The 14,841-nt window shown below is 42.9% G+C and overlaps 1 protein-coding gene across 1 annotated transcript; it reads right to left on the bottom strand.

The window, feature by feature from the left end:
• Nucleotides 1-2,429: 2,429 nt before the first annotated feature.
• Nucleotides 2,430-12,944, bottom strand: ccdc69 (coiled-coil domain containing 69). The gene is made up of 9 exons (XM_069722997.1): nucleotides 12,789-12,944; nucleotides 6,794-6,857; nucleotides 5,011-5,189; nucleotides 4,834-4,921; nucleotides 4,444-4,517; nucleotides 3,744-3,845; nucleotides 3,490-3,609; nucleotides 3,222-3,319; nucleotides 2,430-3,057 (listed from the first exon to the last, which is right to left on the bottom strand). Exons 1-9 carry the CDS (start codon nucleotides 12,807-12,809, stop codon nucleotides 2,889-2,891), a joined length of 915 nt encoding a protein of 304 aa, XP_069579098.1. The 5' UTR covers nucleotides 12,810-12,944; the 3' UTR covers nucleotides 2,430-2,888.
• Nucleotides 12,945-14,841: the final 1,897 nt, after the last annotated feature.

The raw sequence follows: 14,841 nt of genomic DNA, 5'->3' as shown, positions 1-14,841 counted from the left end.
TCGGCCTCCTGACCAATCGCGCCTCGCCCGTTACACAACCTGTGTGATGTCATCAGGAAGACGGGACCCTCCTGAGGAAGAATGTAAACAAACAGAGGCGTGTGAAGTGATACTGTCCTGTGTTGAAAGGAAAGAAGAAGCGACTGGAGATTCCTTTGTGCAGAAGTTTTAACACCTCAGGATGTGAAGCTGGCTGCTGGCAGGCTGCAGCGCCCCCTGCAGGCAGATCACAGGAGTAACTTTCTCATTTATTTCTTTTTTGGGAGCTGACCTGTTGTTCTTTGCTACCCCCCGGTGGTCAAACATGTGTATCACACCACAGACACAGGCTGTGATCCCTCTTATGGAAAATACAACTTGTTTGATTATTATCAGTGATAATTACAAACCTCCCAACAAAAGAAACAAATGTGATTTTCTGAAATTTACCACATTTTTCTTTCTCAATATTTAGTGTTCGAGAAAAAGCTGAGATTTAAAACCACTTTTCTTTTTAAACAAAAAAACAATAAAAAAAAGACTTGATTTGTTCAAATGAGCAAAAAAACCAACCAAACTAAGTAGCAGATTTTTATTTAGTCAAGCCAAAAACAACAACAACAACAACAAAAAGAAAACATTTCAGAGCATCTACAACACGATGAAAACAAACTGCTGATCGGGCCGAAAAACAGATAAACATGTTCATGTAAAAAGCAGAAAATTCAAAACTATACAACATGAAAAAAAACAACCTCAAACAAACTCCTGGTAAAATACGGGTCAAAGTGCTGGTGCATAAGAAGACAGCTGTCAGGACACTCGGTTTTTTTGGCAATTCAAACATCCACTAAACTGACAAATATGGCAAATATTTTTCACATCTTTACAAAAATATATCCCAACATGACGTAAAGGCAGCGAACACAATGATTATTGTTCAGAGACGTTATCAAGTAGAAATTAAACAGACCTGTTAATTAAAACTGAGAAATTTAAGAGAATCGTTGAATGTAAAATCGGTTGTTCAAAATGGAGGCAGTTAGCATGTTAGCATTTTGTACACATCCCTGTCTGCTGCAATTGATATATTCAACTCAGAGCTGCAGCATGTTCTGCTGGTGGACCTTTAATTAATTTATATGAACTCATGATACGGATAGCAGCTGAGCTAGCTAGCATGCTAACCAGTACCGTGTTCGCGTTGAACAACCGTCCGATATCAAACGGGGATAATCCTAAACCTTGAAAGGGGAACAACAATAATGATGCTAAAGCTTTGAACACAACCTAAACTGTGAGCAAGCCAGCTAGCTTGATGATCTATTTAAGATAACCAGGATATTAGCAATTAGCTCGGCAGCCACAGTAGCTCGCGGTTAGCCCGAGTGGACGCATGACTCCATTTTGCGGAGTCACTTTATGACATTAACGTTGTTCGAAGTATAAACACTGTTAATCTGGATTAATACCACGATATCTCTTTAACTAGCTAGAAACGATGTTATCGTGTTAACGTTCGTGTTTGACCAGACACGGGGATGTTAACGTGCTAACAGCTAGCCTACATGGTGCTCGGAGCACGTTAGCGTTACTCTTCGAGAAGACGGAAGTGAAGCGTTTGATTTTTAACTCCTGAATACTGTAAATTTAACAGAAACAGCAGCAATGAATTAAAAGTGTAAACTGGATCTGAACGTCGAGGTGAGTGTCGCAGAATTTATCAAGAAAACCGTTAACGAGAAAAAATAAAACCCGAAGAAGTGAAAACAGCAAAAATAAAAACATCTGGCGTCGGGTTTGAAAAGACCAGAAACAATCTCAGTGAATGTTCCTCAAGAAACACGTCCACAAGAGATGCATTTTAAATCTGTCGTGAACACGAACAAACGACCGGCCGTTCGAAGGTTTGTGATCGGACGACAACGAGCGTCCTTGAAGGAATCTCCTCGTGACCTTCAGACTTCAACGATCGTTCGTGGAACCGACGACTTTCTGGCACCAAAGAAAGTTTTCAACTTTAGAGACCGTGTTCACGCCGCTGAGCCGATCGCCGTCGACGACCGTTTCAACCGAACGACTGACGAGAAACTGATCGTTAAAAATGTCGACAAAATATCAAAGCTAGCGAGTCTAGTGATCTACCGTTAGCAGCATTAGCGCTGGTAGCTAAGGGAGAGTTTAGTCCACCAGGAGGTTCTGAGCTCACAGCCCCGTTTCTCCGCTTCAGCGTGAATACAGACGAACTTTTCAGAAACGTTTACGGTTATTTCATCGAGTCGTGGATTCGTTGTTTGTGAAGGTGAAGTCGGGAAGTTGATTTGTAGCGCTAACTGTTAGCAAACACTGAGGATAGTCACGACTGGAGAAGCGTGCAATACACCCGGCAGTCCACCAGAGGGCAGCCTTACACCCGGCAGTCCACCAGGTAGCATGTGGTTAGAAAAAAGTAGTTAGCTTTACAAAAAACTACGTGGTTAGATTTAGAAAAAAACAACCTTAAGAAAAAAAAAAAAAAACGTGCTTAAATATGTTAAAAATAAAATACGTGGTTAAGATACGGAAAAGATTCATTTGAACAAATCCACGATGCTTTTTTGACTCGACGTTCTGGTGAAAGTGCTGGCCCACTAGTGGACTGCTGGGTGTACTGCACACTTTGGCGTATAAATCGCTGTAAACTGTGGCGAGATTTTTAAATGACTCATCAAATCAACGTCGGGCGTAACGTGATTGACATCCGTCCATGTTTGTTCGGTAACAAAATAAAACTTGTTTTTCTTCGGCGTCACAGTAACGAGTCGATTGTAGGACAATCAGAAGGTTTCAGTCGCGGTCAGATGAAGATCTTCAGATCTGAACCAGAACGGTCGGCGGCTCCGATCCAGTTTCAGAGCAGCGAATCAGAGTCATCTCGGAGCGATCTCCTGCATCATGGCGGGCAGGTGGATGGTCGGACACGAGTCTTTGTGTCTCAGCTTGAACATCAGCTGCTCTTTGTCCTGAGAGAGCTTCTGGTTGACGGCGACCCGCCTCTCCAGCGCCCCCTTCAGGTCCTGCTGCTCCTTCGACAACTGCCTGGAAAACAGAACAAAAAGAGAGAAAATGAACTTCTGCAGCAGGTTCCTCCTTCAGGATCGTTTCTAATTTGAAAACCAGATGATGAGACTTGGAGGCATCCTGCTGGAAGTGGTTTTGTCCAGCAGATGGCAGCACCTTCACTAAATACTTGAAGCGCTTACTGAATGAGAGTCTGGCAGTTGTCTATCCGGACATTCAGGTCCTCGTTCTGCTGCAGGACGTGAACGATCTGGTCCTCCAGAGTCAGATTCTTCTCCACCTGAGGATCGAGAGTGAAAACATGAAAAACAACAAACAAAGAAAAACGACCACAAACAGAAACACAAAAACGACAATGTTCGAGTTTCTGTTTACAGCAAAGATTAAAAACATGAAACATCTTTGGTTTTAATTGACCTCTGACCTCAGCGAACATCCCCTCCAACCTACCAGCGCCTCCATCTGCTGCAGCTTCCTGCTCTGCTCTTGCACGCGCTCAGTCTTCATCTCGATGACGAACAGCAGAGACTCCTGCTCCGACTCCCAGAATGCACTGGGGCTGCCATGGGCCTGGACAGGATGCAACACATTTTTGTTTATTTTTGACTCCTAGATTACACAGGATTTTCAGTGATTCATCACTTTAGACACGTGTAAATATTAAACCTGAATTTAAATGAATATGAAACGTGGCCGTCGCTCACCTGGATGTTCCTCTGCAGGTCTTTTTTAAACGTCGATTCTTCAACTCGTCTTTTCAGCTCATTGTAAACCTGCAGCTCTGACGTCAGCTGATGGACTTCACCCTTCAGTTACAGCACAAATACACACGTTCAGGTTCAGGTCTTGTCCTCTAGGGGGCGCAAGTGATGGGGAAAAAAAAAGACTGAACGGCGCCCCCTGGTGGAGATGTGCAGCTAAACGTTAGAACTGGACTTCTGCATATTTGAAGACTTTTAAACTCTTTTCTAACACCTCATAAAAAGTTATTTTAACACCAGTTTCACTACGGAATAACAACAGGGACGAAAATAACCGCCATCATTACGTCTCATTTTCCAGCTGTAAACAACAATAAATCCTCATGATGTGATGAGTTTAATTAATACGACCTGGACAAGCTGCAGAAAAAGGGAAAATTTAAAATATGTATTATCTGAGTTTTATTACCGTATTTATCAAAAATAAAAATCTGAAACTATTTTGATAATTGATTTTTCATGGTTTTAGAAACCAGATGAGCAAATGTGAATTCACCTCCACAAACATAAGAAAAGAAGCATTAAAAATGTAAATACAGGAATTTATAGAAGTTAATTTCAGGCATCAGCTGTCAGTAACTTTATTAATAAATCCAGATTTATCCGCTCGTTGTTTGTTGTCCTTCTTTGTTTACTTGTTTACCTTGAGGACGTTCTCGGCCGCCTGAAACTCTTCCGTCAGCTGAGTTTTCTCCTGTTTGTGTCTCGTCCGCAGCTCTGAAGGAAACGACAAAAAAATTCTGTTAATTCAGTCACGTGACCTGGAAAACAGCTGACGCTGCACATTCACACACATTATACAGTTCACAGTGGCTTCAATGATGAACACAATTATATAACAACACCACGCAGTCTCTGGTTCAGTCATTAAACACATATTTGGATATTTAGTTCTTTAAAAACAAACAGAAACATCTAAAAAGAAGCAAAAAATCAACACAAATCAACCGAAAGAGACAGAAAACGGTTGTAAAGTGACAAAGTACCACAATTTATTCAATTAATCACAACTCGTCATATAATGTTTTTTTACCTTCCACGTGTCTCTCGTGCTCCTCGGTAGCAGATTTACTTTTCTGTTCATGCAGGACGTTCAAATCCGCCGTCGTCTCCGTTTTCACCTGAAAATCAGACGCTTCTCGTTTGTTTACATTCTTGAAGCTTCGTGATGACATCACGCAGGTCGGAAGAGACTCCGTTTCGTCCTCACCTTATCGAAGATGCCCAGAACGAGGGCGCAAACTTCCTCATCCGCGTGGTGTTTCAGTAGCTCCGCCCTCTCTGGGTTCCCATTGGCCGACAGCACTTCCTTTAAAATCCTCAGCTGCCACTCGAACCGCTCCAACTGCTTCTCCAGCAGGACGTCCGACTCAGCCGACGAACGATTACCTGCAGAGATGCAAATCAACACCGTGAGAAGCTTCAGGTTTGGTTTCAGCTTCTCAAATTATCAATAAATAATGAATCAGTTAATCAAAAAAAGAATCAACATGATCAGTTGCAAATCTAGAAAATCTGTTCCTTTGCAATTTGCAGATGATGTGATGAAATTATGTCAGTTGTGAAGGTCTGAAAAACTGGTTCACACACACACACACACACACACACACACACACACACACACACACACACACACACACACACACACACAACTCTGACTAATTTTATTTCCACCTGTCAATGACATCATCGACGTGCAGACACACGAACACACAGAGTTCATTCAGTTTCATTGACGTGTTCAGTTTGGATGAAGATTTCAACATAACGATCACAAACATAACGGAAGTGATCAGAAACACGGAGGACCTGAATACTCAGAAATGTACGTCAGAAAACTGTTTGCGCTCGGCAGAAAATATCTCGAGACAAAAACTGTGCAGCAACATAAATGTGTTTCCAGGGTTTATTTAATATTTCTTTGTCCCTGTTGTTTCCGTATTTTTCTCGTAATCCAACTACAAATTGAAGTGGAAACATGTCGCAGCCTGTCGATATTCAAACAAAGATCAGCTTCAGTTTTATTCTGTAGATATTTGACATCATTCAGGGAGGAGACGTTCCAGAGTGAAAACATAACGGTGACAGGAAGTCATGAAGAGAGACGCAGTGTTGAGTCATGTTGTAAATATGTTGAAGTGCATTCGAACATCGGTGGGTTTGTTTTTAAAACAGTCCATAAAGATTAATGGACACAAAAAAAATATCTACTTTTTTTATCAATTTAAAAAAATCAAACACGTAATTTTTTGTTTTATTTGTATTTGAACTTGAATCTGCAGGTTTTTTTTTACTTTTGAACTTGAATCTGCAGGTTTCTGTTCTGAACTTCCAGCAGTTCTTTTTTGCTGAGAACTTGAATCTGCAGTGATTCAGAGTCGGATGACGACAGTCCTCCTGTTTGAAATGAGTGTTTTCTGCGCTGCCATCTAAACTTCACTAACTGCTCATAAACAGGAGGAAACGAGGAAACGAGGAAACAGCGAGCGAGCGACTGCCAGTCAGCCGTGAGTCACAGCTTCACAGCAGATGGTTCATTCAGTCACCAAAGAGAGTCCTCTTCCTCAGTTCGTCAGTCTTCCTCACCTCGTATTGATCTCTGATTTCTCTCCAGCACTGATCTGTTCACCGGTTTCCTTCCAGCTGTGACTCGTGATGAATCGTTGCGTTCATCTCTGATATTTTAAAGTTTTGTTTCAAAGTCCTGAGAAAACTTGTGTTGTGATTTGGCTCAACATAAATAAAACTTTGTATATCTAATAAAAATGTGTATTTTTAATCATAAGTTCACCTCCAACATCAACAACCTCCACGAAACAGACAATGAAGCGACGGCAGCGTTCAAGACTTCAAACTGAACTATCAAACAAATTCTCACGACGTTTGGTTCAGAAAAACAGGAAGTGAAAGAAACCAATCGGTGAGAAAGTCAGAGGAGGAAACCACATGAAAGTACATATACGAATATAAATATCTAGATGTGAAGTACTCGCCTCCTTCATCTGGACAGCTGTTGTCTCTCTGAGTCTTCTCTCCTTTCTTGCCTTTGCTTTTCTTCTGAAAACAACAAGAAGAAGTTTCAGTAAACAAAGTGATCAAATCCGTTGCTTCAATATCGACAACAAAAACAAGACCTATGAGATCTAAGTTCTCGGAGCAGACAGAGGCGGACGGCGTCCAACTATTCTGGTGACGCCATTTACAACCAATGAGTGCAGAGGAGACCAAGGGGGTGGAGTCGTGGTGTGAAGCCCCACCCCGTGCCCCGCCCACATATGAGACCACACCCCTCATGTCTAGGTCCTGGTCCTGGTTCTGGTCCAGGTCCAGGTCCTGGTCCAGGTCCTAGTTCCGGTTCTGGGTGTAAACTGGAGCAGCGAGGTCGTTATGAAAGCGTCTCATTAGTGTCCACATGACCGACGCTGTAACTTTTCCTCTTTTTCTCGCTGCGTTACGTAACTTCAGGACAACAGACGACTTTCTGTTGCTGCTCAGAAAAACAAAGTCCGGTCCGCATTCCTCCGCCGGGACGAGCCCGGACATCACCTGCTTTTAACCGGGTCGGACTCCAGAACCAAAAACATCAGGAGGTCCGGCTGCAGTCATTTGTGACTTCCGAGTGATTAAATTGAATATTTTTAAGACTTTTTAAAACCACACGGAACATACACAAAAAAGAAAAATCAATAATTGTTTCAATCACTTTTCACTGAAGGATTTATAAAATTAGTGAAGATTAGTAAGAGATTAAGTTTCAACACACACACACACACACACACACACACACACACACACACACACACACACACACACACTAGCCGAGGGCGTGTATCCAAACACACACTGAACTGCTCACTGTATTGCTTCACACCATCATATTGCTTAAACACAGCAAGGCCAAACAATCACACCCTAAAACCTGCTGCACACACACACACACACACACACACACACACACACACACACACACACACACACACACACACACACACACACACACACAGTATAAACACTTTAAACTGGACACCCGCTTTATTTAAACTCTGAGCTGAAACAATAAATCTGTGCGGTTCAAACACGTTGACGTGGACTCAAACTCAGCGGCGTGTCGTCAGGTGGAGGAGGAGGAGGATGAGGAGGAAGGTGGTGAGGAGAACCATATGTTCCTGCAGGAGTCACAGGGGCCCTCGCTCTTAAAAAAAAAAAAAAAAAAAAAAAAAAAAAAGGCCATAAATCAGAGCAGAGACTCTCCTCTGTTGGAACAGAACTTCACCTTCAAGACAAACTTGAGGACACAGAAAACAAATGGGGCTGTCTCCGTAGTCTCCATCTGTAGTACCACTGAGGACCACTAGGGGCTGTCTCCATAGACTCCATCTGTAGTACCACTGAGGACCACTAGGGGCTGTCTCCGTAGACTCCGTCTGTAGTACCACTGAGGACCACTAGGGGCTGTCTCCGTAGTCTCCATCTGTAGTACCACTGAGGACCACTAGGGGCTGTCTCCGTAGTCTCCGTCTGTAGTACCACTGAGGACCACTAGGGGCTGTCTCCGTAGACTCCGTCTGTAGTACCACTGAGGACCACCAGGGGCTGTCTCCGTAGACTCCGTCTGTAGTACCACTGAGGACCACTAGGGGCTGTCTCCATAGACTCCGTCTGTAGTACCACTGAGGACCACTAGGGGCTGTCTCCGTAGACTCCGTCTGTAGTACCACTGAGGACCACTAGGGGCTGTCTCCGTAGTCTCCGTCTGTAGTACCACTGAGGACCACTAGGGGCTGTCTCCATAGTCTCCGTCTGTAGTACCACTGAGGACCACTAGGGGCTGTCTCCATAGTCTCCGTCTGTAGTACCACTGAGGACCACTAGGGGCTGTCTTCATAGACTCCATCTGTAGTACCACTGAGGACCACTAGGGGCTGTCTTCATAGACTCCATCTGTAGTACCACTGAGGACCACTAGGGGCTGTCTTCATAGACTCCGTCTGTAGTACCACTGAGGACCACCAGGGGCTCCAATAAACTCCTATTGAAAAAGCATCAAGTTCTCCTGAAATCCAAAGTCCGTAAATGTTTCCAGTCATCATAGTGTCATTAGCTCCGCCCCCCAACTCATCCGGTTTAATAAGACGTAAAATATAGTTTAATAACGGAGAAAATGTAACACTTTGTCATAATTCAAGTTTTAGTTTAGTTTTTGTTGTATAAAAAAAAAATAAAGTCAACAAATATTTGTCGGCGTAGTTTAAGGTTAGTAGATGACAACGTGTCGTCGTCCTGACGACGACTCCTCCCGTTTACAAAATAAAAAGGTCCATCAGGTCTCGATCGCCGACTGGGCAGAATCACACCTCTAACTGAGGTGACCTTTGACCCGGGAGTCTGCCACATCCTTTAATCCACCTGCGCGACAGACTCCAACAGATTGACAGTCGCACCACGTCAGCTGCTGTTTGTTCACGATGTTAAAAGTAGCCGAATTAGCCGTTAGCATCTCCGGTTTCAGCGTGTCGATAATGAAAACACAACGATCGCTGAATCACTGTGATACTGAAGAAAACGTTAAAATCGGATGATTTGTCGGGCAGGTTCTGCATCACGAGGGGCGTCTTTACTTTTATGTCTTCTAAAGCAGATTTAAGGACGAATATTTACAACAAACGAACATTTTGAGAAAGAATAAGTTGCACTAAATGTAAAGCGTGTAATGTTGGTGTGTTTGGAGTTATGACTCACTTCGAGCAGGTTTTGTGTGTATTTTGTATTGACGAACATGTCTCTGTGAGACAGTAATGACTGTTTTCCTCGTCTGCAAAAACCACAAAACAACAAAGTAACTTGGGACGTTTCATGTTTTGCAGCAGAATCAAACTGACGAACTGCTCAAAACCTCACAGGATGTTTGGGACTTAAATTTGACCTCATTTTTTTTGTTTGTGCTGCTTTGATTTGAGGAGCGTTTCAAATATTCGTCCCGAAGGAGGTTGAACTCTCAGGTGGAGACGAGGAGCTGCTCCGACGTGCTGAATGTCTCACGTTCGAACGAAGAATTCAAAATGTTGAACTGAAGCTGACGAAGCGTAAAGATTCAGTTAGCGAGCGAATCAGAGTCGCTCACCGCTCGCTGAGGAACAAACGTATGAAAGGAGAGGAACGCTGTGATGGACTCAAACTCTGGACTCAAACTCTGGAGTCACTTTGCGGCTCCTTTGAAGAGTTACGAGATTCGAGTCTGTTCGAGGACGTTCAGACGAGCTCGTTAAGACGAAGAGCGAAACGTCCACATGTGATCGTTTCTAATAAAACACAACAAACGAGGGACTTAATTAACTGATGCACACGAATATAAGAGCTTATTTTACAGGATGATTAAACGGAGGACTTCAGACGTTTTCGTGTTCTGTGAGGAAAATGACTGTTTTTGTCAAAGGAGTCTGGTGTCTTCAGGGCGCAAAACAACTTCCAGAATTAATGAGGTCTTTATTCTTTGTAGTTTATTTGATCGTAAAAGAAGTTATGAATCCTCCAGTTCAGATTCTGTCCGTCACCATCTTTGCTAGTTCGGAGCGGTTTGGAGCAGGAAGTGACCATATTTGGACGAGCTGGGGGAGGAGCCAGAGGTGGATCTGACCGATCTGATTGGAAACCTGACGATACTACGTCCCGCCCACCAATAGCTGTAACCTGACTGCACCACAGGCCTGTCAATCAAACAGACACGCCCCCAAAAACAGGTCTTCTTGAATCTTCTTTTCTAATGAATGAGGGATTATTTATCTGGAGAATGTGTTTGACTGCAAACCTCAAAGGTCCCGTAGTTCAGACTGAGGAGTAGAAGCTCTACAGGCAGAAGTCCATTCAATTATTTGGGTTTGTAAGCCTTCGGTCCTGCCAGCTCATATTTTCACAACATCTTCCTCACAGACACGTTTTTATTTTTGTTCCCGTCATCTTTCAAACAGACGCTGGAAAACTGTAACCTCTGATCGGACCATCTGTTGGCAGAAACAACTGAACGGGTCAGAACCAGAGAGCTGGAGGTGAAAAAAGCAGCTACATAAGCTCTGTTAGCGTCTACGGGTTCAAATGTACGAAGAAAACGTCTCAGTCGAGTTCAAGGGAGAAAGTCCATGAATCCACTAAAGATGACAAACACGTCTTTATTTCACACCGAACACAGACTGTTTCTAAAAGACTTCGTAGCTTCAGGTCTGAAAAATGAGTTCGATGCAGAAGTGCATTAAGCTGTAATATCACCGAGTGCCACTAGAGGTCGGCTCCAAAAAGATTCAAGAAGACCTGTTTTTGGGGGCGTGTCTGTTTGATTGACAGGCCTGTGGTGCAGTCAGGTTACAGCTATCGGTGGGCGGGACGTAGTATCGTCAGGTTTCCGATCAGATCTCCGATCAGATCGGTCAGATCCACCGCTGGCTCCTCCCCCAGCTCGTCCAAATATGGTCACTTCCTGCTCCGAACTAGTAAAGGTGGTGACGGACAGAATCAGAACTGGAGGATTCATGACGTTTTGTTCTTCGTGCTTCCACCTGAAGCTGCAGGTGTCAGCAGGTGGAATTGAAATGCTATTAAAGCCGGCCGTGTGAGTGACTGAGGATCTCTGAGCCAATCTGGTTCTATTCTCAGCTCATCAAAGATTTACTCGGCTTTCACGTTACATAAGAGCTTCTGAAGCAGCGTGTCACGAGGAGGTTTTTAAAAGACGAGGAATCCAGACGAGAATTATCAGATTGTTTGAATGTTTATGTCAAGAAAGCTATAAAAAAATCTAAATGAACAACAATCAATCACACTGATCAGAAGCACCACAGACTGTTTATGAAGATAGACGATCGCCCCCTGCTGGCTGGTTTCAGTAGAGGTCATAAGCCCCGCCCCCTTCCCAAGTCAGGTTTCAGTCATAGGAAGGCCTCTTTCAACAAGATGGCTGCAACATTTCTGATTTCAGATATAAGCTTGTTAAGATGAACCAAACTAGGAAGTCAGCATTACTTTCTTCTGCTGAGTTTAAGTTATTAAAAAAAACGTGCCGAAGCTACGGAGAGAATTACGGACAATTAAGACACGTGAAAATGTCGATATTTGTTTTTCTTTTGTTTTCTCTGCATTAACAAAACAAAAAAAACGTACAGAACCGTCATCTTTGCGTTTCTTTACATCCCGAAGTTTCAGCATCAGGTCAAATCAAATTTATTACATCTAAAAACTCAATATAACGATGACGCCCTCTGACAGGAAGTAAACTAAATTCTATCAAAATAAAACGGAACATGACTGCAGGATCAGATAGAATCATATCAGAGTCCAAGCGACCCCCGCAAGGCCCCCGGACCTCAGTTTGGACACCACCCGAAGCCTCGCGCTGTTCCGTCATTTTCTATCAATAACAGCAGCTGTCAGTCAAACTTCACTTTCACCCTCAGAGACTGAAAATCATCCAAACAGCTGATTATAAAATTAAAAAAAAAAATCTGATTTAAGCTTTTTTTTGACGAATGTTTCAACACTTTCTGCTTTAAACACACTAAAGTCTCTTTAAAGTAAAACTACACAAAGAGAAAGTATCAGACTTGAATTATCCACATTTTAATAATAAACCCAAATGAACGGATTAAAGGTGTTTCGGTTTAGAAACGCGCCGTGGGAACCGGTGTGATCAGAAACACATGTTTTCAGACCGACACCGGGGGTTCCTCCGCCGGCGCCAAACCCTCCATCTGCCGCCGAGTTTCTCCCTCCACACCGCCGGAGGGGAACCGGAGGAGGCCGGCGGAGCTCCGGACACACGGTCTGTTTCACCGGAGCTCATTCACGGCACGTTTTTCTTGAACCGTGCCGCCGCTGCTAATGAGCCGTTACCAAGTGAGCTGTTCTCCGCCGGTTGTACCGACCGACCGCCGGTTGTACCGACCGACCGCCGGTTGTACCGACCGACCGCCGGTTGTACCGACCGACCGCCGGTAGTCTCACCTTGCTGTAGCTGCAGCCCATTCCTCCTCCGAGCTCCGCTGTCGGTGTGAACACGCTCTGTCGTCCTCCTCGTCCTCCTCTTCCTCCTCCTCTTCTCCTTCTTCTTCTTCCCTCTGTTGACAACTTTCAAACACTCCGGAAAAAACTTCCATTGAACGCAACGCTGCCGCCGCCGGCCAAAGAAGGCGGGACTTATGTGTGGTGCCTTCAGGAACACTCAGTCGGCTTTTTAACGCAATCGATATTTTTTTTTTTTTTTTTTTTTTTTATTCTTACTTTTTTTTACTCCCGACGGCTGGATTATAACCAACCAGGAAAAAGTCGCGTGGCCCGTTGACCTCCAGGTGATCAAAGCACTTAAGTTTTTCAAAATAAAAGGTGTGAATGGACAGCAAAAGACACTACAGGACAAAGACAAAAAACAAAAATGACCACAAAGGCCGAGAACTGACTAAAAATAGAAATAGATGCAAAACTAATTTTCATGCAAGGTTTTCATTATTCCATCAAGAAATACTGTAATTACTTTATTAATGATGCATTTGACAATCATTTCCTTTAACAGATAATTGTTTTTAATGGTGACATTTTTTATTTTTTACTCCTATCAAAGAAACTAAAATACTTCAAGATTCATTATTTTATACTGAACAATTTTCAAAAGGGTTCATCCAATGGCTCCCTAATACACAGAAATACTCCGACTACATATATGTTTCAAATAACAACTTTTAAAATCATTTTGTGTATTTCGAGTCTGTCATTTATTTTTATTTTATTCTCAGATCAAACAAACAATGATCTTATAAATTCAGCTAAATTCGTATATTTCCATCTTTAAATCTGAAATCTTTTACGTTGTTTTGTTGACGATTCTTATAAAATAATAAAATCAGATTAACTGGAAGAAAAGATCAATAATTAACCTCAGGGAAACAAACTTGATGTATATATTTTTTGTTTACTTATCAATAAAGCTTTTGACATTTTAAGCGTCTTCAAAATTCACCGCAGTATCGCAGTTGCAGAGTTGAACCTGTATTTTCCCACAGCACATGAAGGCAGCCGCAGGTCAAACTGTGACATGCGCAGTAGCGTCTCTATTGTCTGCGCGGACGGTTATGGTAATACTGGGAGATGCTGAGGAAGTTACACAAGTGTCCTGCAGACTATTTACAGCCTCAGATCCCCTTCAGGGTTGTTTAGTCTGTTTTCCAAAGAACGATGATGTGAAGTTTACGATCGTAAACAAGTTTATGAATTGGTCCTGAAACACACAACAGCTGTTTGAGTTTGAGATTATTGAAGACTTATTGTTTCAGAAGCTCTGAGGTGACTTGGATGAAGAAAGCCTTATTGTTATCCAAGGAATTATTTTTGTTCCTTATTATTATTCTTGCGTCAAACGATTTGCCTTTTTGGAGACTTTATCATATTCAAAAACTCATGAAAGTTTTTACACATTTGTCTCCCGGCAAAAAAAATATTCTAGTGGAGTCGCGAGTGGGCGTGGCCAAATGACTCACTAGCGCCCCCTAAAGAGATGCCCTTGCGGCCACATTTACCTACATGCAAGAAACCCGGTGGACACCACCTGGACGCACAAAAAACGTCACATTGCACCATTACGTCACTCCGACAGGAAGTCCACCATTTTGAATTTAGTCAATTTTTTTTGTGGTGACAAAGGGGGGGCTCGAACCTAAAACCTTCTGCTTAATAGGCAGCAGTGCTAATCACTACACCATCAGTCTTCCCAGGGGTAGAAAGTATTGTGACAAATCTTTGTCTCACTGCAACCTTTAACTCCACCGTCCACAAATATTCATTCAAATGTGATGAAAATACCCGCAGACATTCTTTCAATAGTAGATATACGTGTTTTCAAGGAGGTCTGCAGTGATATTAAATATCTTCCTGTAATGTGTTGTGGATGCAAAACTTTTTCAATTTCTCCAAACGTTTCAACTTCACTAAAAGCTGAATCAGCATCAACAGCTGAATCTGAACCTTTAATATCGAGCTGGTGACCTTTGACCTGCTGAGTGAACCA

The sequence above is a fragment of the Brachyistius frenatus genome, unplaced genomic scaffold (genome assembly GCF_029030835.1).
Source record: "Brachyistius frenatus isolate BFR_SWC_R1_liver_20210118 unplaced genomic scaffold, ASM2903083v1 Contig_311, whole genome shotgun sequence".
Classification (NCBI taxonomy): domain Eukaryota; kingdom Metazoa; phylum Chordata; class Actinopteri; family Embiotocidae; genus Brachyistius; species Brachyistius frenatus.
This window is presented reverse-complemented; position numbering and strand designations above follow the sequence as displayed.